At 35.9% G+C, this 23507-nt stretch overlaps 1 protein-coding gene across 1 annotated transcript in view; it reads right to left on the reverse strand.

The window, feature by feature from the left end:
• LOC133525772 (uncharacterized) overlaps positions 1 to 23507 on the reverse strand; it is a 333725-nt gene that overhangs the window by 57787 nt on the left and 252431 nt on the right. The window contains exon 7 of the mRNA XM_061862154.1: positions 11213 to 11399. Within this exon, the coding sequence (XP_061718138.1) occupies positions 11213 to 11399 (187 nt within the window). The remainder of the gene's footprint in view (positions 1 to 11212; positions 11400 to 23507) is intronic.

The following is a 23507-nucleotide window of genomic DNA, read 5'->3' on the forward strand; positions in this document are numbered from 1 at the left end:
GTTGCGAGGGTTTTAAGGTTAAACAGACTTTGCCTCCGAGTAAACACAACATTTTTCACCACACCAATGCGAGGAAAATACTAACTATGAAATTAAATACCAAAAAAATCAAACCAAATCAAATACTACCGCAAAAACCGAAATTCGCAAATTGCGGGTATCATTCTCTTTTACTCTCACTACTCGTAAGACGTAATTAGAGTACAAAGAAAAATGCCCGCAATTGACGAACTTCGATTTTCGCGGTTGTAGCCCAGCGAACAATCGTGTATGCTCGGCGGTGTAAGCACTCCGGCAGCGATTGACCGCCGTGCGCTCCCGCGGTGCATTGGTTCGTTTCGTGGCACGATTTGAAAATATGGATTTCTTAATTTTATGTTTTTTTTTATACCGTATTTTGCCACCCCCTCTCATGTGCCGCCCGGGGCTATGGCCCCCCTAGCCCCCCCCTCGCTACGCCTCTGCTTACAGGGTACCTAGCCATGGGGCTAGCAAGGGCCCTTGCATCATATTACACGTGTAATTTTTGCAATAAAGAGTCTTCTATTTTTTTATATGTATATCTGTACTTTCATATCGGTTCATATATCATCATAATTTAATTTCTATGAAATCATACATAGTATTTGGAATTGTATTTATTGACAATAACAATATACATAATGGATATATACAGATGATTACTATAACTAGCTTATATCTAAAATAGGCCCTTGAGGCATTGTACCAAGGATGCTGGCGGCATTTCCTCGTTGTATCGCAAATACATATAGTTGAAATTTGTTATAACTTTTCATTGCACTAGTCACTGTACTCAGTTCGTGTAGCCACTGAGTTTCTAGTAACATGACAGTCTGGCTCTAATTAGTAAACAAAAAAGGCTATGATTGTCATTCCGGCGCCGCCTTTAGTGAGAACGTAGCTCCGTTGGAAAATACCCTTTTCGGGGAAACTTGGGTAAACAACACGGGATACAAAGGGCTTTACTTTGACAACTTTTATTTGCTGTGAGCGTCAGCACTCTCTTTATAATCTGGAGTGGAATACTTTTTCAATTTTCTTACTGGTCTGATCAGATATTTTAAATTGTGGAAATTATTATTTAAATTAAATGTATAAAAGTCCCTTTTCCACTACAGCAAGCCAAAGACTGAGCCAAAAAGCATAACAATATATTTACGTAAAATTGACTTATATTTGTAGTAGCAATATCAGTATACTAATTTAAATACTCTGTAGGCGTCTAGGTACTCTGAATTTAATGTTACTTTCTAAAACAAAACACTTCATACACGCTTCTTGCCCTCGTTAAATATAATTATTCGGCTACCACGAAAACTGCCCCGAACCAGTCCCTTTTATCTTTGTAAAAGCTTAGGTAAGTATCAAAACCCAGGTTGGCTTGGTAACGTGTCTGTGAGCTAGCATGTATATTAGCCCAGAGATTAGGCTGGCGTAAACATTATTTGGCTACTTTGAACTAGTAGTTTTGTGCTTCACTGTTTACTATTTTTATTTTATTTATTGTTTTATTAACATATCCACTGCTTATTATAATAATACAACACCTACGCATTACGCACGTAGGTGTATGCACACACAGGCACGAACTTGCTATTGTAAAATGATAGCAACGATTTTTTCTTCCCAGTTTCGATTCCCTGTGACGCACCGGTCTGTAGATAGGATGTCATAACAATGAACAGGGAGATAATTATTTTCCACTCCTTTTACCAGAAATACAATTTCCGCCTTCCAAAGCAAAACTGAGATAGCCCCATAACTATGATATTTATTTGTTTGTTAGGTAGCCTCAATTTTAAAACGAAGGGTTTTGAATTGTAAAGTGCCGCTCTATATTTGGTTGAGGGTCGAATAAACGATGATTCGAATGAATTTGGTTCATATGTGTAAGAGCTTAGCTGTCAAATTCATACAAGGTGTCATAGGGGTGGTACATTAGGTGTAATGAAAATTTCAACGGTGGTGTCTGGGAAGTCTATATTTAAGTGTATGACTTATTACAGTTATTACTAACTTATATACTCCTAGAAAAATCAATCCCTCTACGAGTAAGTATGTATTGCGTTAGATGTAGGTATTAATATCGGTACATATTTACAGATAATTTAAAGTTTTTCAAGTTTTTAAATGTAGCTTCATAATCGAAAAAAAAAACATTTGTTTCGAAACTTATTTGAAAGTGTACGAGCGATAATAGGTCTTTAAAAAACAGGATAAAATTACTGACGTAAATGATACCTACTATGGGAGCATTGTCAATTCCTGTTTCATGTATTGTGAAAAGCTTTCAACGAGAATAAAGAGGGTTTAAATATTTATAGACATGTTTAGGCGAGCTTTTCCACTGAGAAGAGGGTCCTAGGTGTCGCAATATAAGTAAAAGTCAGGGCAATGCCTTTTAAGTACCTAATATAAACGATAGACATATGAAACTAGAGGCCTTATTTTACAATCGCAAAAAAACGAAAACTAGTTGTGACGGCTTGTTCAGTTTAGGGCGTTAAGGGCGCGACTGATATTCATATGTGTATAGATGGAAGTTTTCATAAAATAGTGTTTAATAGTACGAGTAATAGTGCCTAATTAACGTGAAAAAAATGCTGACAGTTTTGTGACGAAAATTAAGCATTATATTTAAGGCCTTATCAACGTTTTGCCTTTTTTACATTGCAATATCGCTTATAGTTTACCAAATCCAAAAAAGTTTTTATTGAAATGTAATGCTGAATTATCGTCAACTGACAGTGATTAATTTTTTTTAACAACTAGCGCTAAATGAGTACAATATTTTCTGAAAACTCCCAGATATATTTATTCTCTAGATAAATACCAATAGAGAAGGCAAAAGGCAAAAAGGTTGAATTATCTTCCAAGTACAACCTCTGTATAATATAAATATATTTCTGGTATAACTATTTATTGTTTTATTATTTAAAAATTCGTTTGAATATAATTACTTGGCCCGATTCGAAGAATGATTAAGACACGTTTAAGATCTTGGAGAGATCTTTAAAAGATCGATAACTAAACGACAGGTCAAAATTGACGTTTATTTCGATTCCGCTGTGATCCTAATAAGATCAATCTACGATATTTCTAACGTCAAAGTGACATTGGTTGCCCGAATCGAGCTGCTCCTGTCAATTATAACGTAACTAAATGAGAACTTACCTAAACCAGCGCTTACCGTTATCGTATCTCATTCTTCGAATAGGGCCGCCTATTGCACCCAACTATGGTGTCAATAATCGACATTAACACAACGATTAACACACCGCGTTTCCCAATTGAACATTGTATGAAGTCAAGCAACTGTTGTTATGAGTTTTCTTGCAATCCGGTGTATTCAGTGTATTAGGAAAGTTTTCACCTTTCTGCGGTGTCCGGGATCCGATCTGGCCATCCGGCCCGCGAGGGGAAATTGAGTTTCCTAAGCTCGCATTTTAGTCCGCGGATTTTGAGATGGGGAATCGTCAAGCCTTTATGTACCTTACATAGGCAAATCAATTAGAGGCGCATTCCAATTTCAAAAGTGTCCCCTAGCTATAAAATAATCGGTCATATGGTGAAACGGGTAGACTGACTCGATTCGGCTCACTAAATGAGATTATCTGACAGAGTCGTGGTTGATCCGATTCGCCTCCAAATATGGGACTAATTCGATTTTCGGAACACGTTTTCGTATTTAATCTGTAAAAACCCAAATTTATTCATAGTTTATTATAAGTAATTTAATTAAATACCTTTTATTTCTAACGTGGTAAACTTACAAATAACAAGTTATATTACAATAAATTAAAAATGTTCAACATTTTTAAACTTTTTTTGATCATAAACTCAAAGGCCCTTACGCAATAATGCCCCTGCTCAAAAAAGGTAGGTATTTATATTTTTATATACCGTCAAAGACTGATCCTATTTGGCTTGTTCCATTAATAACATTCTGAACAGATTCCCTGGAACCTATGTCATAACAAACATCAGCTATTAGCACACACGTAAGGTATTCATTACATGAAGAGAGAATATCCATGTATATTTTGAATAGAACTAATTAATGGTTACATTATCTATGAAAAGGGACCTTATTGTCGATGGCGCTTACGCGGCACTGCGTAGCGCGGCGTTGTTTTTAATATGGCAGCATTGTTGATAATGGCGTAAGCGTTACTGACAATAAGGTCCCTTTTCATAGATAATGTCACATTATGGGATTGCTAACATAAGAGTCTAGTAAATAAAAAAGACTGTCAACCCCCATACAACTTCGCCACAATCATCAATATTGTAGAAGATCTATTTTTTTACATTTGATTTATTTGCGTGCCTATGAAAACTGCTACCCTACTTCAACATATTATTTTAAAATATGAAATTGGACTTGACTACCCGTAGTTAAATTAAATTAAATTAAATATTATACGGACATTCTTACACAAATTGACTAAGTCCCACGGCAAGCCAAGAAGGCTTGTGTTGCGGGTACTCAGACAACGATATATATAATATAAACATAGTTAAATACATAGAAAACATCTATAACTCAGGATAAAATATCTGTGCTCATCACACAAATAAATGCCCTTACTGTGATTCGAACCCAGGACCATCGGCTTTATAGGCAGGGTCACTGCCCACTAGGCCAGATCGGTCGTCAAAATTATAGTCACAGATGGAGATTCAAAGCATAATAATTTATTTCAGCCCCTAGAAAAGGTTTTAAAATGTTAGATGGCGCCATTAAATAAGAATATACTACCGCAAAAGAGAACTGATTTTACTTTTAAATGTCATAAAAATAAATAATAGGTGACAGATTTTATACGTATCTATAAAGCTAAAATGGGAGAATAGAAAAGAGGCACGCGGGAAACGCGGTGTTGTATGGGCATTGTCCGCCTTGAATATTTACTAATCTCTGCTAACATATATTATTAGTATACTCTAATTCGAATAATCAGGCTACATCAAAGAACTCACACACTCCTGAGATACCGTAATCTGATCAAATTTTCATAAGTTGTACCTAGACATGTGACTGAAGGTTGGCCCGGATTTACGTAACATACCTTTAAACCCACATTTATGAAAGGCATATTTTTATAACTAATCACTTTAGTATTCTTGCCCTCAAGTCCGCACACGTATGCTCCAAACATGGACGGTACTAAGGTGTTTTAATACCTATATTATTCTTATCCTCGTAGTGGGTGAATAAATATCGGCTTACGACCAATGATTTATTATAATTCAAGATAGGTTATAGTCGTTCCAAAATTGAAGCGCTTACGTTGTGACAAATTGAACAAGTTGCCTTTAGTCGCATCTGGGTTCTGGGCAAGCGAGAGGTGCACGTGTTAACGAGCTCCCGCTTACCGAAGGAGAAAGAGACAATCTCATGTTTAACAACGAGTATAACAAAGATGCGAAAATTAATCAACAGATTTCTTCGTAAGTGTATACATAAATATGGAAGTATATTTGTGCTTCTTATGTATGAGTACCTATATAATATCATTGCTAACAACTACAACATTGCACTTATCACCTGTACACAGTAGGCTAGTACCTTTCTATAATCATTCGCCTGCAATAAAATGTTACACAACGAACGCCGCAAAAATATCTGACAAGATCTTATTTTTAGAGCTATTTAAGAGCGTGTCACATATTTTTGCGGCTTTCGAAGAGTAACATATTATTGCAGCTTTGCTTAGTTTGGGACTGGACTGTTCTGTGTTAGCTTATCTTCAATTTTTCTTTCATTAGGCCTCATTTAGACGTTGCGAGAACTCTTGTGAATTTAATTACATTGCGATATTTGATCAGTCGGCTGAATTAAATATAACCTCAATAGTCCGCAATGTAACTAAACTCGCTTGAGAGTTTGCTCGCCGTCTAAATGAGCCCTTATACATATCTATCATATGTATACTCAAGCGGTTATCAATATCGAATGTAATTTGATAGGGCTGTCCTCTCTCAGCTGAAGGATATTGTCGTAAACAAGAGTCCTCCATTTCGCCGTGGGATACATTGACAAGCGTTTCAGGCGGTAACGGGATATTAAGCTGAGTTAGGCTCATACTACCTTTTTTTTAAATTAACAAATAAATATTATGGGAGAGTCTTAAACAAATCAGCCTTGTCTCACAGTAAGCTCAAGAAAGCTTGTGTTGTGGATACTAGACGAAGATATACACATAATAAATACTTTAAGTACATACATAGAAAACATCCATAACTCGGGAACAAACACCTGAGATGAACAATCAAAAAAATGCCCTTACCAGGATTTGAGCCCGGGGCCTCTTGCTTCGTAGTCAGGGTCACTACTGAGTAGACTAGGAGGCTGTTAAACTACCTGGACCACAATATAAATATCATGTAGTCTAAGGTTTCTGAATTTCACGCTACGATAAAGAAAATACGCATTATTATACATAAAAACAAATTTCAAATTTTGGCCTAATTTCACTCGACAATTTGCTTCAATTAATCACGATGTTTGTCATTGGGAGCTGTCACCTGCGATCAAATTCGCTTAAAATTGCGTGTCTGACCCGTTTTAAATATTTGAGTATCTCATTACAGGGGTAACGGTAATTTTTGGATAGCTAAAATAATTCTTTAGTTTGTGCTTGATACCTAAATGGTTCTTTTTTTCATTAGATTAACAATCTATTACTTTTATGAATGCTTTTATTTAAAAACGGAATGTAAAATTTTGAAAACCGAACCTAAACATATGTTACAAGCATTATTAGGTACGCAGCTAGGCTAGGCTAGGTTTTCACCAAAGCAGTGCGAAGATACGTAACGAGGGATATGTTTGTCATTAACCAATATAAACACTTCATTTAAGTACCTATCCTCGCTCAGCGCAGCTCTTTTGGACACAGCTCAGTAGTGTGAGGTTTTTGTACATACAAAACAAATGAAGGATGTGAACGAGGAATGTGTTGCGAGGACGTCACCTTAAAAAGCTCCGCTCCCGCTTCACCGCACCCCACTCGCTTATTTGAAAAGACACCGCTACACCGCCTCGCTACACAATCCTCGCACCGTTCAGCTACCTCGCACAGATTATGGAAACGCAGCCTTACTTTATTTGTGTTAAAGTAAACAATCAAACCCAGTAAAACACAAAGTAGCATACAAATCACAAATATAAACTTGAAACAAAATCTCAATGATGGACTATATTTTTATTATAATTCGTCGTCGATTACCGATGCAAGCGTTCAACAGGCAACTAATACTTATCGAGACAATTCTAACAAACCCAATTACAATAAGGCTACGTTGATTCATTAGTTCCTTTGGCCACCTCCTGTGTCCGCCATCAGATCAGCTCAAAGGTACTAAATATATTGCATTTCACCCAACATACTTATTAACCTATGTGAAGTTTCAGGTCAATCGAATAATAGGACGTGGATCTAATTCAGCTTGCAAGATTTGACCTGAACATACATACGTGCATAGATACGTACATAGATACGTACATAAAAACAAGATATAAAAAACTTGTAAAAATATGCAATAACTAGATACATAAAAGTCCTTTGATTTAGCACTGGAAACTATAACATTGGTATTAAATATCAATATTTGATAAATTTTATCAATTTTAAAGCGTGTAAACTTGTAAATCTAATTACTGAACTAATACATTCGAAAACACAAATCATTATTATACGTCGTCAACAAACCCCATTATAATATTATATCTCTTTGTAAATACTCGTACATCGAGTAACAAAACAAAGGACCTATTCTTTTCAATTTGCCTCAAGCTAATTCCGTGGTAACCCTACACACGAAGCTGCCAATCTGGTTGAGCAGCTAACTTGTCAATAGCGGTGGTTAAGCTTCGAGCGAATTACGCTACAGCATAAACAAAGGACTTACAGGCCAATTCGGATGTACACTGACATCAGAATGACATCTGAATGATGTCATTTAGTCATGCGTCTCGTTCGCGTCAATACATGTACATATGGACAAGTACGAACAAAACACACGACAATTGAATGACATCATTTTAATGTCAGTATGCGCTTGAAGGTAGTGTAAATATTGTGAATGACAGCGAAAGTACATAGATGACGCTGAAATTGTAAACGCTAATGTTTGATCCAGACACCAAATTGGCGGCTAAAATATTTTGCATTTTTTGGCGTCTTATGGCGTTATTAATAAACGCTCAATTAGCTACTTATAGTTTGTCTTAATGCTTCATTTGACTTATGTATTTGTAAGAAAGTCAGGGACGGCCAGGTTACGTGTGTTTATGACAGTGCTATACGCGATGGATGTCTAGCTAGAGCCCCCTGTAGTGGGCGACGAGGGACGAACCTGAGCGAAGGCCCTCAGGAAATTCGTGAGACACCGGATGCAATCAGGGAAGGCCAGATAATGCGTGTTTTATATACCTGATATGAACGAGACTTGTAACTTATTGAGGCTTGTAAAGTTTTATGAATACGGGGGTTAGTATTTTCATGTCTATGCCCCACAACCATCAATCTAACGTACTGTTTGTATACGTCGGCATTTAGACAATTTACTCTTTAAATACATCTTTAGACAGTAACATAATACTTTATGTTACTCTGTAAATACGCTCTACGTAGCTTGTGGCCACGAAGTAATCTTAGCGGTCCTTGATGCTGCGAACAATTACTTAATTCACTGCTATACTCGTATACTTTTATTGAATATTGTTTCTGCCAGTTGTTAAGGTTTCTCTTGCCATGTCTCCATCTATGTCGCTATCTAAGTTGGTACGAGTATTGGCAAACTGCCCCGTCCTACTAGTATCTAAATTGAGAACATAATTACGTCATTTTGTGAGTCCATATGGTTTATTGGTAAATCTAGAATTAGATAGATATGTTATTATTCTGTAATTATTAACATCGTATTTAGGTTCAATTGATGTTAGGTACCGATACATAAGATACCTATGAATTTAAAATCTCTCTAGAAGCCAAGCTTAAACGGGCATTATCGTTCCATTCTCCTCTGGTGGGGCTTTGAATGCTAAAGATTAAGCCAGCTATTGAATAAACGAACATAAATATTCAAGCGAAAATTTCCCGAAATAATATCGTTAACTGTGCAATAATTTTGTTCAACTCGGACCAAAATATTCATTTTAATGTCACGTAATTATTCTGTTCCGAGAGTTTAGGAACAGTTAAAAGGAGTGTAGCAAATGGTTAGCCTGTTTAATCTTGTCAATTATCCAGAAAATTGGAGCAAGGACCCGCCTTGAGCTCACGCCAGTCCTAGGGGCGCACTAACTACACCGCGATTCTCTGACAAGTCGATCAAATTAACATTTCAACTGCGGATTAAATGCTTAATTGCTTGACTTGGTTAAAGTCAGCTACAACAGTTGATTTTGTTAAGAGAATGTTGGGGTGTTTCCTAAAAATAGCTAGTAGGTATGTAATTAACCGAGCAATCGTGAACCGCTATAGAAGCGTCTCCGTATCAGCTTGTGGGCAAAAATGTTTTCTTGTTCTTCTCTACAGGTCGCGTTTCTTAACCAATTATCGTGTCTTTTTTTGAGCAGAACGTTCGCGAACTCTACAGCTTTATTACATGATTCGGAAGTACAGTTAGCAACTTAACTAATTTCAAGTTCGCTATTTGTGTTATGTCGTACCGGACGTCAGCTCATTGGATAAGTTTCGCCACAAATGAAGGTTTTGGTTTAATTAGATAAACATTATAGTGTGAAGCAATATTTTTATTTTAGAGATTACGAATAGATACTTACTGTAGCTGAATACTCGTAGCTTAAGGATTAAACCATCGTATTGTTTTTGTTATTGTTACTAAGCCCAGCAATACCAACGATATATATAGAGCTAATCAGGATATAAACTTGACGATGGCGCATTAAAGGACTTTGAACTAAATGAAAATTTACTTTTACTTGAGTGTTATGCCTGTACACTGAACATACGATAGATGATGTATGTAAACCATCCGAAAATATAGTTAGTACATAGGTCACTAGATAAGTTTTGCAATAGACAAATATGAAACAAACAGGTGACCTATCACATACTGACCTTAGCGTCTATTTCAAACGATCTATGGTGCAATGTCTAGAGACATTACACCGCCTGGGACGGAGTTAAGGAAAACGCAGGGATGCCCAGCATCTGCGCCACCCTCTCGACCTCACTGGCCGGACCCACAGGAAAGGCAAGCCAATACGTGTGGAGCCAGGTTGGCTGCAGGATTCTGCCGCAGATTTCAGGTTGGACCCTACTCAAGCCTAACGGGGACTCCGTCCCGGGTTTGATTTTGGAGTTTTCCTTCTCATAGATAAGTTGCAACCCAATGCTTAGAGGCTTATCTCCCCTGTGACGAAGGGTTAGATGACGGCTTCCTTCGTGAACTTAGTCTCCTCTTACGACACCCTCGTTCTTTTAGGGTTGGTGCTATTCTTAAGCCGGACACCACACGGAGAACACATATACTTTTTAAAACTATATTTCCATAGACAATGATTGGCTGGAAAACATTTTCTTTCTTTTTAAATTTACTTATTAAAAAAATCTTAATTTTGTATGAAATGAAAAAGTTGTATAAAATATGCGTAAATCGCCCTTAGCCCACGCCAACGTTTACAAAGTTTAAAACTATTTTTAATAAGTAAATTTAACAATAAACTAAATGTTTTCCGCCACCCCATGGTTTCATATTTGTCTATTGAAAAACTTATCTAGTGACCTACGTATAACTAACACGACTACCTGATTAGAGCAAGCCTTGAATAGTAGCGAGAAGCATACTAGAAGACTTGATGACGGCGCATCTAAGGAACCGAGTTCTGCATCTGAAAACCTAAGGAACAGGACCAACCTCACTTCATTCAATTTTAATTCTTATTCGTGGTAAGCGTTCGACTGAACGTTAGCGACTTTGCAAAAAGGAGGGTTTTTAGCTGAAGCGTGTCACTGTCAAGTTCCGGCAGTTCTACGTCGGGCTCGCTGACACAGTGACACTGCAGGGTGGCAAAATGAATCGCAGCTAAAATAAGGTGTTTTTTTAGTTTCAATGTGTATTTTATAATAAAAGGTATGTTAGTTTTAAAGTATTTTTCTATGGGCCTGTGGGGTATGGATAGTTGCCTTAAATTTAAATTAAAGATTTTTTTCACCTGAGCACGCTTGCGGTGGCAGCGGGAAGATGAGCGTGGTCGAGGACTTGCGGCGCGCAACGGCGCAGCCGAGGGACTGAGGCTTGAAGCTGCGCAGTTGCTGCATGAAGTCGCTGCACTCCATGAGCGCGACGTCCGCGAAGTGCAGGTCGCACAGGATGTGGTTCTTGAAACGACGTGCGCGTTTCTGTGAATGACAATGGATAGTTAAATGGTTGTTTATATCGGTGTGGTTAGTGATCTTAATTTGACCGTATAAGTTGTAGATCTTTTAGGTGAAAGTGGAGGTTTTCAAAAAGAAAGTATACGATAAACGAAAAAATAGAAACAAGCTACACGGTTACCACGAGTTGGCATTTGATATTTAATTTAGCGACTGCGTGAACTCGATCGCATCAGTGTGATCGAGATGGATTGCGATCGCGTTTACGCAATCGCTATCCTAAACGTTAAGTGTCAACTCGTGGTACGGCTAAAGTAGCCGTAGGTCGTATAAGTGACCATCAAAATCCACCAAAATACGAATAAAATATTTCAACACATTAATTTTTACATGATATATTCGTAATAATTAATTATTCGCGGCATTATTAAATGGGTATTGCATATTCCTTTACACTGAATTATAGGAAAGCCTGGTACCTAAGCTCCGGGAAGTGGCGTAAACCTCATACTATACCTCGTACAGAAAGCCCGCAATTACCTCGACTTAGCCAATGCTTTCTAATATGAGGTGACGGCCATGTTGAACATTGCTACCCATTAGTTTTAGCGACTGTTTTATATTTCACCTCGTTTATAATTGTTTTCTTTCACAGTTTTCAGCAGCAGATATATGGTAATAAAGTAGGTAAACACTTAGGTTGTGCTTAATTTGTATGACATTTTCCTTTTCATTTTAGATGCTCACCAAAATAATATTTGTTTTGCATTGTACATTGATAAAATCTTGTCATCTTAGCGCGTCAAGGAAGAGTTAAAGAGTTTCCAAACTTTGTAATTTAGTATCTACAATCTACTAAAATAAACCTTTGTCTCAGAATCAATTCCCTGGGACCAGCGGAACCTTGAAGCATAAAAGTGTTCAGTATATTTACATTGTTGGTATTACGTCCTGCCGTAAGCTGGAAGCCTTCGTAAACTAAGAACGGATTTAAAGGGATAGGACCCACGTAAAAACAACATCCGAAAAGAAAATTAAAAGGCACCCCGAATAATTCAGTTACACGTGTAACGTGGGTCAGTCTCGCAAGAACCAAGAAAATGACAGTATTCTACTTGTACCTACTGACAATTCAATGTATAAGCTACTCTAAGGAAGTGTCGCTGCTGTGTCGTTTTATGTGTGAAATTATCTGATACGATTAAAATCCCTGGCTATCCGTTTGTACAAATAAGAAGCCTAATTTGACCGACACGACGTATAGTCTACAGTGGCACAGTTGGCAAACAGTCGCTTAGTAACAGCGACGATCTGGGTTCGAGCCCAGGTCGTGTATACAGATATTACTTTTGTTTTATTTTTACACTATTTTTGAATGACTAATCGAATGTGTATAACTTTCAGCTTGTCCGAAAATGTGTTCTTATGTTTAGTTGTTCCCCCTGCTTCTTTCCATCTTTCCTGGAGTGCATTCCTAAACTAAAATTTAGTAAATTTATCAGACACCGGTATTACAATTAACTCCTTTTTGAAGATAATCAATAATTTATTTATATCTGATAAGGCCCTTACGACCGTGTACACTTTCTTTATTAGATTATTCATTAAGGGGAGAATGAAGGAGTGTTTAGTACGAGTTTATAGTGTTCATACATTATACTACGAAACGCAAGTACTATTTCGGACTTTCGATGCTCGAAATGCAATGACATGTCATAGATAGTTTTCAATTGTTATGTGGAGTTAATAACGCTATATGCAGCATATAACGATTTTTTATGAAAAAAAAAATACGAACATTAACTATGCCATTAAGTTTCCCTGAATGTACTTAGTATACGCCGAAGATAATGAAATTCAATAGAAACACCGCATAGATTTAGAAGATACGCTTTTTCCTTTACTGTAACGGTGCCAGAATGTAGCACATTTTCATTGGCATGATATTGATCATGCTGTGTGGTGTAAGGCTGCGTCACTCGGGGATACTATTGCATGTCTAAACTTAGTTTCGAGAGTTCGCCCGCTTCTGAGGACCGTCTAGTTGATAAGAGTCAGCGACCTCAAGCTGGAGGCGTATTCTGATTGCAAAAACAAGTTATGAATTTAATCTGGATTTGTTTCTTCAACCAGAAACGACCTCTAAGTAATGTCATTTTGCTATCATTCGCCCGAGCGTATCGCTCGCATATAGATATCAAAATATACGTTCGGATTGGCTTTCAGATGCTGCTTAACTTCATCTTCACTTCACTCACTTCAGGCGTGTGGGAGCGGGGTATTTGACCATTACGGGTAGTATTTATTTATTAGCTTTACCAACAACTGTTTACATTAGCACAGAAAGAAATAATACATACAAGCACTTCTATTGATATTTTAAGTGCAATAATCACTTAAAGAAAATACAAAAAATATCTGACAAATAAAAACTTAATAACTATAATAATGCAATATTACTTACTTCAATATAAGTACTAGTTATGAATATAGTAACTATGAATAGACGGACTGATCTTGGAAATATCGATAAGACTTCGATGGTAAGAGTATGTGTGCGGCAATATACATACATTAAATACTCGTACAATCGTATTCTCTCTTCCTATGGAGATATCTTGTTCATAGGTACCAAGACAAGTTTTAGTGAGAGAACAGCGTCACATAAGTTGGTTGGGCAACATACTTGGATCTGAACATTGGAGAAATCTAATTCAGCTCTTATATTTTATCATCAGGAATGGGCGGTATCGCTCCCGCTTACAAACGAGACCACACGCCTTAGTATACCTACATTTACAATACGAAGGCGCATTCAGATATACCCGATACGCGACCCTACCGTCATCGGTCGAAATCGCATGAAATTTTGGGTATTATTTAATTCCAAATGTATGCCCAAAAAATATTGAATTTCAATGCATTGGTAAATTGTATCAAAAGGTAAGATGGCATCTAAACACGTAGAACATTTATTGTAAATATACCTTACCATGGAGTTTTATGTTCATTCTGTGACTTTAAATAAGTAAATGTATTCGATATGTGCACAACTGTCATGCTCACGCAACCTAGCGTCCGCAAGTCTAGGGGAAAACATTCACTACATCTTATAAAACTACTCCAAAATTAAAAACTACTGAACGGATTTTCATACGACTTTGATCTATCAATAGAGTGATTCTTGAGGAAAGCTTAGGTATATTATAACTTAATAAGGTTTTGTGTAAATTGGTTGAAATATAACGATGTTGTTGGAAAAAATCAAGCTGGCAAGGAGCTTTAATCGAAAACGCTGCCTAATCCGTTTGAGCTATAACAACACAATGTATGGTGGGGTTGTTTCTCATTCATAGGTCTACAAAAAAGTACCGATTCTTAATATCTAAAAAAATATCACGTAGTACGTGTCATTTTCAAAGCTATTTACACGGATCAGTACCTATTAATAATTATCAAATTAAATACGTTAGTTATTTTAAGCATTTCATACAGATTACAATGGTCCCTTACACCATACAATTTCAATGAATATTTCAGGAGAAATCGTAAATTAAAGTTTCATTTCTAGCCATATAACTTGTACGAAATGTTAAAGACGCTATCCGCAGTTCGTTCTAATTTTTACCACCTAATGCGCTGGGATCGCTTTACTTAACCCCACCATGCACTTCGCACGGTCCCAATATTCATTCATTCATAATAGTTTTATATTGAAAAATAAAAGGCAAAACTGTAGGTATATTTTCAAGTCATAGAAAGATTATTCATCATAATCTAATATAGTAGGTTGTAATTCTTTATTTTAGAGGGCATAATTGATTATTTGTTTTTTCCCCACGTATTCTGCTTTTAACTGACGTATAAAAGACTACGCTATTGGATAATCAGTTCGAAATTCTATTATATTGTGCGAGAATATAGTAAACAAATTGGCTGACGTTTCGAATGTAACAAACGGCTGTTATGTGTGGTGGGGAAGTATTAACAACATGTTTATTTTCCAGCTTACATAGATTCCTGGCATTGGTGGGAAAAAGTCATCTGACATTTTTATTGATTGCCTCGGACACAAATTCTAGGGATAGTATATACTTAAGTTACTACGTTCCTATTGAAATGCTCATATTTATATCAAAATAAATTAAATGCATGGAAATTAAGCACATTAATTATTCATTGCAAGCCTCTTTAGCCGCTTATCACGGCTATATTAGTTCAAATTTGAGGTACGGCCTTATCCTTTGGGGGGCCAGTTCAAGTCTGGATAGAGCATTTATTGCACAGAAAAAATGTATCCGAGCAATCTGTGATTCACGCCCTTATAAGTCATGTAGAGAAATGTTCAAAAATTTAAAGATCCTGACGCTTCCGTCTTTGTATATATTGGAGTCGTGCATTTTCGTCAAGAACCATATGGAACTTTTCACGACGGCCAAAACTGTGTTTCCGAGAGGCACGAGAAATGAAGGTCGTCTCGTACATGAAAGTATTCCTAAGACTTCATTATATAACAGACAGTGTTTTGCAATGTGCATTAAAGTGTATAACAAGCTACCGCAACGCATGAGGGAGCTACCTATTAATAAATTTAAAAGAAGTCTTGTTTGTTACTTATTGGATAAAAATTATTATTGCCTCAAAGATTTTCTCTCCCAAAACATCCAGGAGTGAAATAAAATTGATGATTAAAATTGTTATTCAATAGTAATTAAAAATTAAATTGTGTAAAGTTTTTGCATGCTAGTATTATTATATACATATAGCAGAATAAGCAACAAATTGTCAAAATTACATCTGTGGACACCAAAATATGTACTTATTCTATGCAAATAAAGTTATTCTATTCTATTCTATAGTTTTAGTTGTTGTTGCGTGGTAGAACGCACATTATGTATGACAATAATACAAGTAACGATTCATAGCATCGTAATCTAATTAGTTATGTAATTTATATGTCAAAACAGTTTTAACGTGTATACAATTATAGACCGTGGCTCTGCCCATAGGAATTCGTTTGTACTCGTATGTAATTTCCCTTCCAAAGCCCCGAGAGGGAAGATTAAAAAAGCGTAGATTATGTTTGTGTAGCCCCCTAGGGCTAAAGCTTTCTTTCTCTAACACCATTGTTATATCTTATACCTGGAACAACCATTACACCCTAGTTCTTAACCTCCACGCTTTTCATTGTTACTTTTTTTTTAAGTTACACTAAATACAATAATGACCCCGTAACTAGTTTTTGAAAATTTACCAAACAGCAATGTACGGCAAACATTACGAGACTTAACATGACGTGACATCCGTGTGTTTGACGACCGGTCTGGCCTAGTGGGTAGGGATAGTGACCCTGCCTACGAAGCCGATGATCCCGGGTTCAAATCCTGGTAAGGGCATTTATTCGTGTGATAAGCATGGATATTTGTTCCTGAGTCATGGGTGTTTTTTATGTATTTAAGTATTTATAAATATGTATATATTATATATATCGTTGTCTAAGTACCCTCAACACAAGCCTTATTGAGCTTACTGTGGGGCTTAGTCAATTTGTGTAATAATGTCCTATAATATTTATTATTTATTTATTACGAGATGTGAGCTTTTTATAGTAACTGTCAAAAACGTTAACAATTGCTTGCTTTACATTGCGGGCCTAATTCTTTTGATTGGTTGATATTTTCATTGTATTTCTAAGCAAAATGTATCTCAGTATACTTCTTAGGTTCCATGCGCTTTTGGTCAACGGACGTCCAGACCCAAACCATCCTACGCATAAACATATAACAACCAAGGGCAACCTTATTGTGCACAGTGCTACCGGATATTTAAGATAAAGTTTGGTTTTGCGAGCCATATAGGTACGTGCTCATCGGAGACAATTGTAAAGTTAATTATATCATATGATTGTTATAATAAATAAGTCTTATATCAAATGTAGTATATACGAAATAAACGTTATACGTAAACGTTCATGATTATGAATATACGAAATAAGTGTATATATTTTGTTGTTATAATAAATGTGAATTATATGTAATTAATGATTATACCCTTTAAAAATATACCAAATGTTATTAATTCGAATGAAAGTATAGAAAAAAATTATACCAAACATTACACACCATTGTCGGATAGGACATGGAAACCACCGTTTAAATATTCGCCCATATTGAATTTACACACTGTGTATTCTAATCTGAAATATTCATCGGACTCTTATTAGACAATTCGCCAAATTCCACCAACCAAAGTTTATTAAGATTCCTTAATTTGTAGCAAATACAAAATGGGCTTTAATAAGAGCCCTTATCTTATTATTCGCTGACGCCGGGAGGGATTTTTTCATTGAGATCGGAAGATAAGGCAGATGAAGAGTTTCAGCTAATCGATTAGAACATTTTAACGTTCTTAATTTAATAAAATAATAAATGGAGTTTAACATTTAAAACTTTCGCGTTTTGACATTTTAAAACATTTTAAATTCTGATTTATCCACCACCAGACTACGACCAGTGAAACCTGCGTCGAAACGTCGGAAATAAAGGTAACAAATTAATTCGCCTGGTTTTAAATATGTTTTAAAATAAATCGGGTTGTCTTTATTTGAAGCTCTCTATAGTACAGTTAGTATCAAAAGTAGTGGAGCAGACTAACCTAAAAATAACTTAATCGTAATATTGTGACAACAATAACTAACATCTAAACATACAAACTTTCTTATTTTATTTCATTTTGTATTTGTGGGATAAATCAATCTCAACCATTTTATACTGGATGACGTAAACTTCCTGTTATATACATATATATATTTCCAATTGATGTGTCCGTATGTGTATTTTATGTTTTATTACGTGTTGCGAACACAGCCTGCAGGTAAAAAGGCTTTATGGATTTTTTACGATCAGTTCACTTCGAAGTAGCATATGCAATTTAATAGATATATAATTTTAAGTTTGTGTTTTACTACATTTTTAAATCTACCCATTTAGAAGCTAACTAGTGATCCAATATTTACCAGGCGTAGCTCTTGTAAACAGAAAGTAATTTACCAGACACGAGTAAACATTATTTTAATGGATAAAATGGATTTCCATTACATGATACTTTTACAGCGGCAAAAGGCGTGTTAGCATTTTAAAAGGTAAACAAAGCGGTAAACAAATATGCCTGTCCATGTAGAACCTAATTGAAACTAAATTAATATTATGCAAATTGTATTTTTTTTATCAGCATGTGAAGCGAGTGCTAACGAGTGGGGCAATTTTCCAAATCTTATTCCATGTTGATTGTGATGCTTTACCACATTGTATTAAAAAACGTTATTAGGGAAGCTAATGTTATCTCCTTGCTACAAATAGGGATCGAAATAATTATACTTCTAAAAGTATACTGTCCTGTCTCATTTGTACTTAAAATATAACTGAATTTTCGGTCAAATAAAATCATATCCGTAAACTACGTACTGTTCATACATGTAAGTAATTACTATTCTAGCTTGCTCAAATTAATATTAGAAATTTGATGACACTTAGAGCTTTATTTTCAGTTAGACCAACAAATTGTGAGCAAAAATTGTTTCATTCAAACACTAATAAAACAATGATATTGGATTGGTTTCCATCATTCACTCACCCCAACAATACGTAGGTAAGCCATTTCGTGGACCAATACCGAAATGGCTTTCGTGCCGCTCGAACAATGGATGTCATTGGTAGCAATACCATATTCATACCCGTCGGCATGAATTTTTGTTTGATCACTGCATCGTTTCAATACACAGCGCTGGGTTACCGAAAAAACTATTCCAGACGTGTTTTTGTGAATGTTTGTCCCTTTGATGCCTGAATACTGCGCCAATGTAATGCAATAAATATCTATGTGTTTGATGTTAGTTAAATACATTAAAAAAACACTGAAAAATCTTTAATTCGATATAGTACAGTGCACTTATGAATATCAAAAACTACCACCGGATCTAATCTATAACACAACCGAAAAGACCACGGCGCTAGAAACTCGTAGGGACTCATTTTTTTAATAATAATACATCAAATATATCAAAATTAAAATCAATACAGTTAGTAGTAATCATATAAATAGATAAATAAAAAATCTAATTAGTAACACCCTTGTTGTATACCGGTTACTCAGCGCTTTTATTACTTGTATTTCTTTATATTTTTTTGTTTTTTAAATAGGTTACTTCTTGTAGTAGTGAACACTGTAAACCTCGTAAAGGTTAGTTTTTAGTGTTCCGTACAAAATTTTGTTCACGGAACACTTATGGAGTCACTTTGGTTTTGCAAATCGGTTATTTGCGATTTTTTATGTGGCTCCTTTTTAGCTATATAACTATAAAGTAATAATAACCGGCCAAGAGCATGTCGGGCCACGCTCAGTGTAGGGTTCCGTAGTTACTCTTCCGTCACAATAAGCTAAACTGGAGCTTAAAGTATAGTAAATTGTTAACCAAGGGATGAAACGGTACCTTTCACCCGAGTTAAACAAATAGGCAAATTTGCATAATCAGTACCTAATTAAAGTAAGTCTTTTTACTATGAAGGGAAAACTTTTTGCGATAATTCAAAAACAGCTAAACTGAGCATGTCCGCTATAGTTTTCATTTAATGTCTTTCTTAAGCTCTACTTCCACGATTTTTTTTATATTTTTTGGACCTATGGTTCAAAAGTTAGAGGGGGGGGACACATTTTTTTTTCTTTCGGAGCGATTATCTCCCAATATATTCACTTTATCAAAAAATGTTTCTTGAAAACCCCTATTAGTTTTGAAAGACCTTTCCAACGATACCCCACCCTCTGGGGTTGAAGCGAAAAAAAAAAACACCCCCACTTTACGTGTAGGGGAGGTACCCTAAAAAAAATAAAATTTTTAGATTTTATTGTACGACTTTGTCGGCTTTATTGATTTATATATCCATGCCAAATTTCAGCTTTCTAGCACTAACGACCACGGAGCAAAGCCTCGGACAGACAGACAGACAGACAGACAGACAGACAGACAGACAGACAGACAGACAGACAGACGGACATGGCGAAACTATAAGGGTTCCGTTTTATGCCATTTGGCTACGGAACCCTAAAAATGGCCTAAATTAATACCAGATGTCATATATGTCAAAACGGCATGCTAAATATACGATATTCTGTCAGACCGCATTGAGCGTAGTGTTCCAATCAGCTGAGGGGCTCGTGATGTGCACGCCGCTAATAACTTCAGTGCGGGCTTCCTTTGTAATTCCCCTTTGATTAACTCCTATCAATGCCTACTAACTTATTTGGACTAAATACGAATGGAGAAATCTATTATCTATAATTGAGTAACTGATTTTGTCTTGTAACATTTATAACTGGGTTGTATCAGTGTGTGTAATATACTCAACTCAAGTAGGTACTATCGTCTATTATTGCGATTATAGTAAGCATAAGATGTGCTCTTTATTACGATTATCACTATATCGGCCGTTCTATCGCAACCATAACATCACAAAGGAGCTTAAGTCTTTCATATATAGCGCAGCAACATGGTTGGCTAGACTTAGGTTTAATGTTTAATGTTTATTTGGGCACAAACGGTACAACAATTCTTACAAATAGAACAAACAATACACAAACAATGAATACACAAACAATGAAGTTGCCACTAACTACTAGCGTATGTACAAAAAAACAGAACGGAACGGAATACTGATGCAAACTTAAAATACTGATGCAAAACATATGCAATCCAAATATGGTGGCGGCGACAGCCACGGATTCCTACGGTAGCAATGATATAGATAGGTTATATTCATACATAAAGAGCGCAAAAAATACTTCTATATTTATTTCATTGCCTACGAATAAATCTGTTTTTATCAATTTTCGCATAGGTACCATTCATCTTTGTCATACGAAAGCACAGGCGCTACTAAAGGCAACTTGTACAATTTGTACAGAGAGCTGCAAAATTGCTTGGATAAATTATAAATGAATTCATTGATAAAGTGGCCATGCACTTTTACGGCTGATGGGACAAGGATTGGAATGCTACCTAACCTATCTGGAGATATAATATCATTGTACGGTATTTCAAACCCATGTGTAGAACTTGAAATTAAGGAATCATTTTTGTTCATTATGTCAGTTAGATTATCATTTTTGTAGCATCGTCAGGCGTGGAAATATGAATCATCACGTAAATATAATAATACTTCGGGCTTATCACTCGAAAAGATCTCCAGGGGTGGAATGCAAGCGGTCACAAGGTCAATCACTAACGAGTTGATAAGGGTTGAAAAAAGCTTTCCAAGGTTTTCGTAATGTTTTAGATAGAATGTGAAGGCGTATAGTGGGGTTGCATTAATACAAATCCATTGGGTCATGAAACCATGACGACTATTTAAGGGGTAATAATTTATATTCAATCCCTCCCATTTTTTTTAAAACGAGGGAATTTCTTTGCAAATACATTCCTATATATGCATCATTTTTTTACTGGACAAGTATTTATTTATTTATTTTATACTTTATTGCACATAAAAAAGAATACAATAGGCATTCTCTACCAGTCAACCATGAGGCAAAAAAAAAGCGCCAAGGTGAGTGTAGTGATCAAAAAACCGAAATTTTTCAGCGAAATAAAATTACTACACAAATACTATAATGTGTTTGATTATACCTTATGACTATGAGTACACTAAATAATATACCTACATAAAAAATGAATAAACAAGGTTACATACAATTGCACGTGTATATACATACACTTTCATGTCTTTGAAGATCGAGCAAACTGCGACGTTTTAATTTTTAAGTAAGCTATTTCCATACCTAACTAATCTGCAGTGGCAGCATGGTTCCATTTTTAGGGTTCCGTAGCCAAATGGCAAAAAACGGAACCCTTATAGATTCGTCATGTCCGTCTGTCTGTCCGATTCTGTCACAGCCACTTTTTTCCGAAACTATAAAAGCTATACTGTTCAAACTTGGTAAGTAGATGTATTCTATGAACCGCATTATGATGTTTACACAAAAATAGAAAAAAAACAATAAATTTTGGGGGTTCCCCATACTTAGAACTGAAACTCAAAAAAACTTTTTTCATCAAACCCATACGTGTGGGGTATCTATGGATAGGTCTTTAAAAATGATATTGAGGTTTCTAATATCATTTTTTTCTAAACTGAATAGTTTGCGCGAGAGACACTTCCAAAGTGGTAAAAAGTGTGTCCCCCCCACCGTAACTTCTAAAATAACAGAATGAAAAATCTAAAAAAAATATATGATATACATTGCCATGCAAACTTCCACCGAAAATTGGTTCGAACGAGATCTAGTAAGTAGTTTTTTTTTAATACGTCATAAAAATTAAACAAAAAAAAAATATTTCATCAAACCTATACGTGTGGGGTATCTAAGGATAGGTCTTCAAAAATGATATTTAGGTTTCTAATATCATTTTTTTCTAAACTGAATAGTTTGCGCGAGAGACACTTCCAAAGTAAAAAAAAGTGTGTCCCCCCCCCTGTAACTTCTAAAATAACCGAATGAAAAATCTAAAAAAAATATATGATATACATTACCATGCAAACTTCCAACGAAAATTGGTTTGAACCAGATCTAGTAAGTAGTTTTTTTAATACGTCATAAATGGTACGGAACCCTTCATGGGCGAGTCCGACTCGCACTTGGCCGCTTTTTTATTACCTGTCACTATGCCCGTTACTTTCGCGCTTACATACTTGTGAGAACGCGACAGGCATGGTGACAAATAATAAATAGCCGACCATCTTAGCCCTACTGGTAGATAAGTTTATAGTTTTATTACTATAGTAAACAATACAATTCAAATTTTAATCTTAACGTTATTTCTACACGCATCCAGCAGTGGCAGCATGGTTGCATTTTTATCGCTTATTACTATGCCTGTCACTTTCACACTTACGTACTGTAGGGCTAAGATGGTCGGCTCTTTATCATTTTTCACCATGTCGGTCACGTTCTGACAAGTATGTAAGTGCGAAAGTGACGGGCATAGTGACAAGTGATAAAAATGGAACCATGCTGCCACTGCTGGTTAGAACGTGACAGGCATGGTGACAGGCGATAAAAATGCAACCGTGCTACAGCCGC

Source organism: Cydia pomonella, chromosome 15 (assembly GCF_033807575.1).
Source record: "Cydia pomonella isolate Wapato2018A chromosome 15, ilCydPomo1, whole genome shotgun sequence".
Taxonomy (NCBI): Eukaryota; Metazoa; Arthropoda; class Insecta; order Lepidoptera; family Tortricidae; genus Cydia; species Cydia pomonella.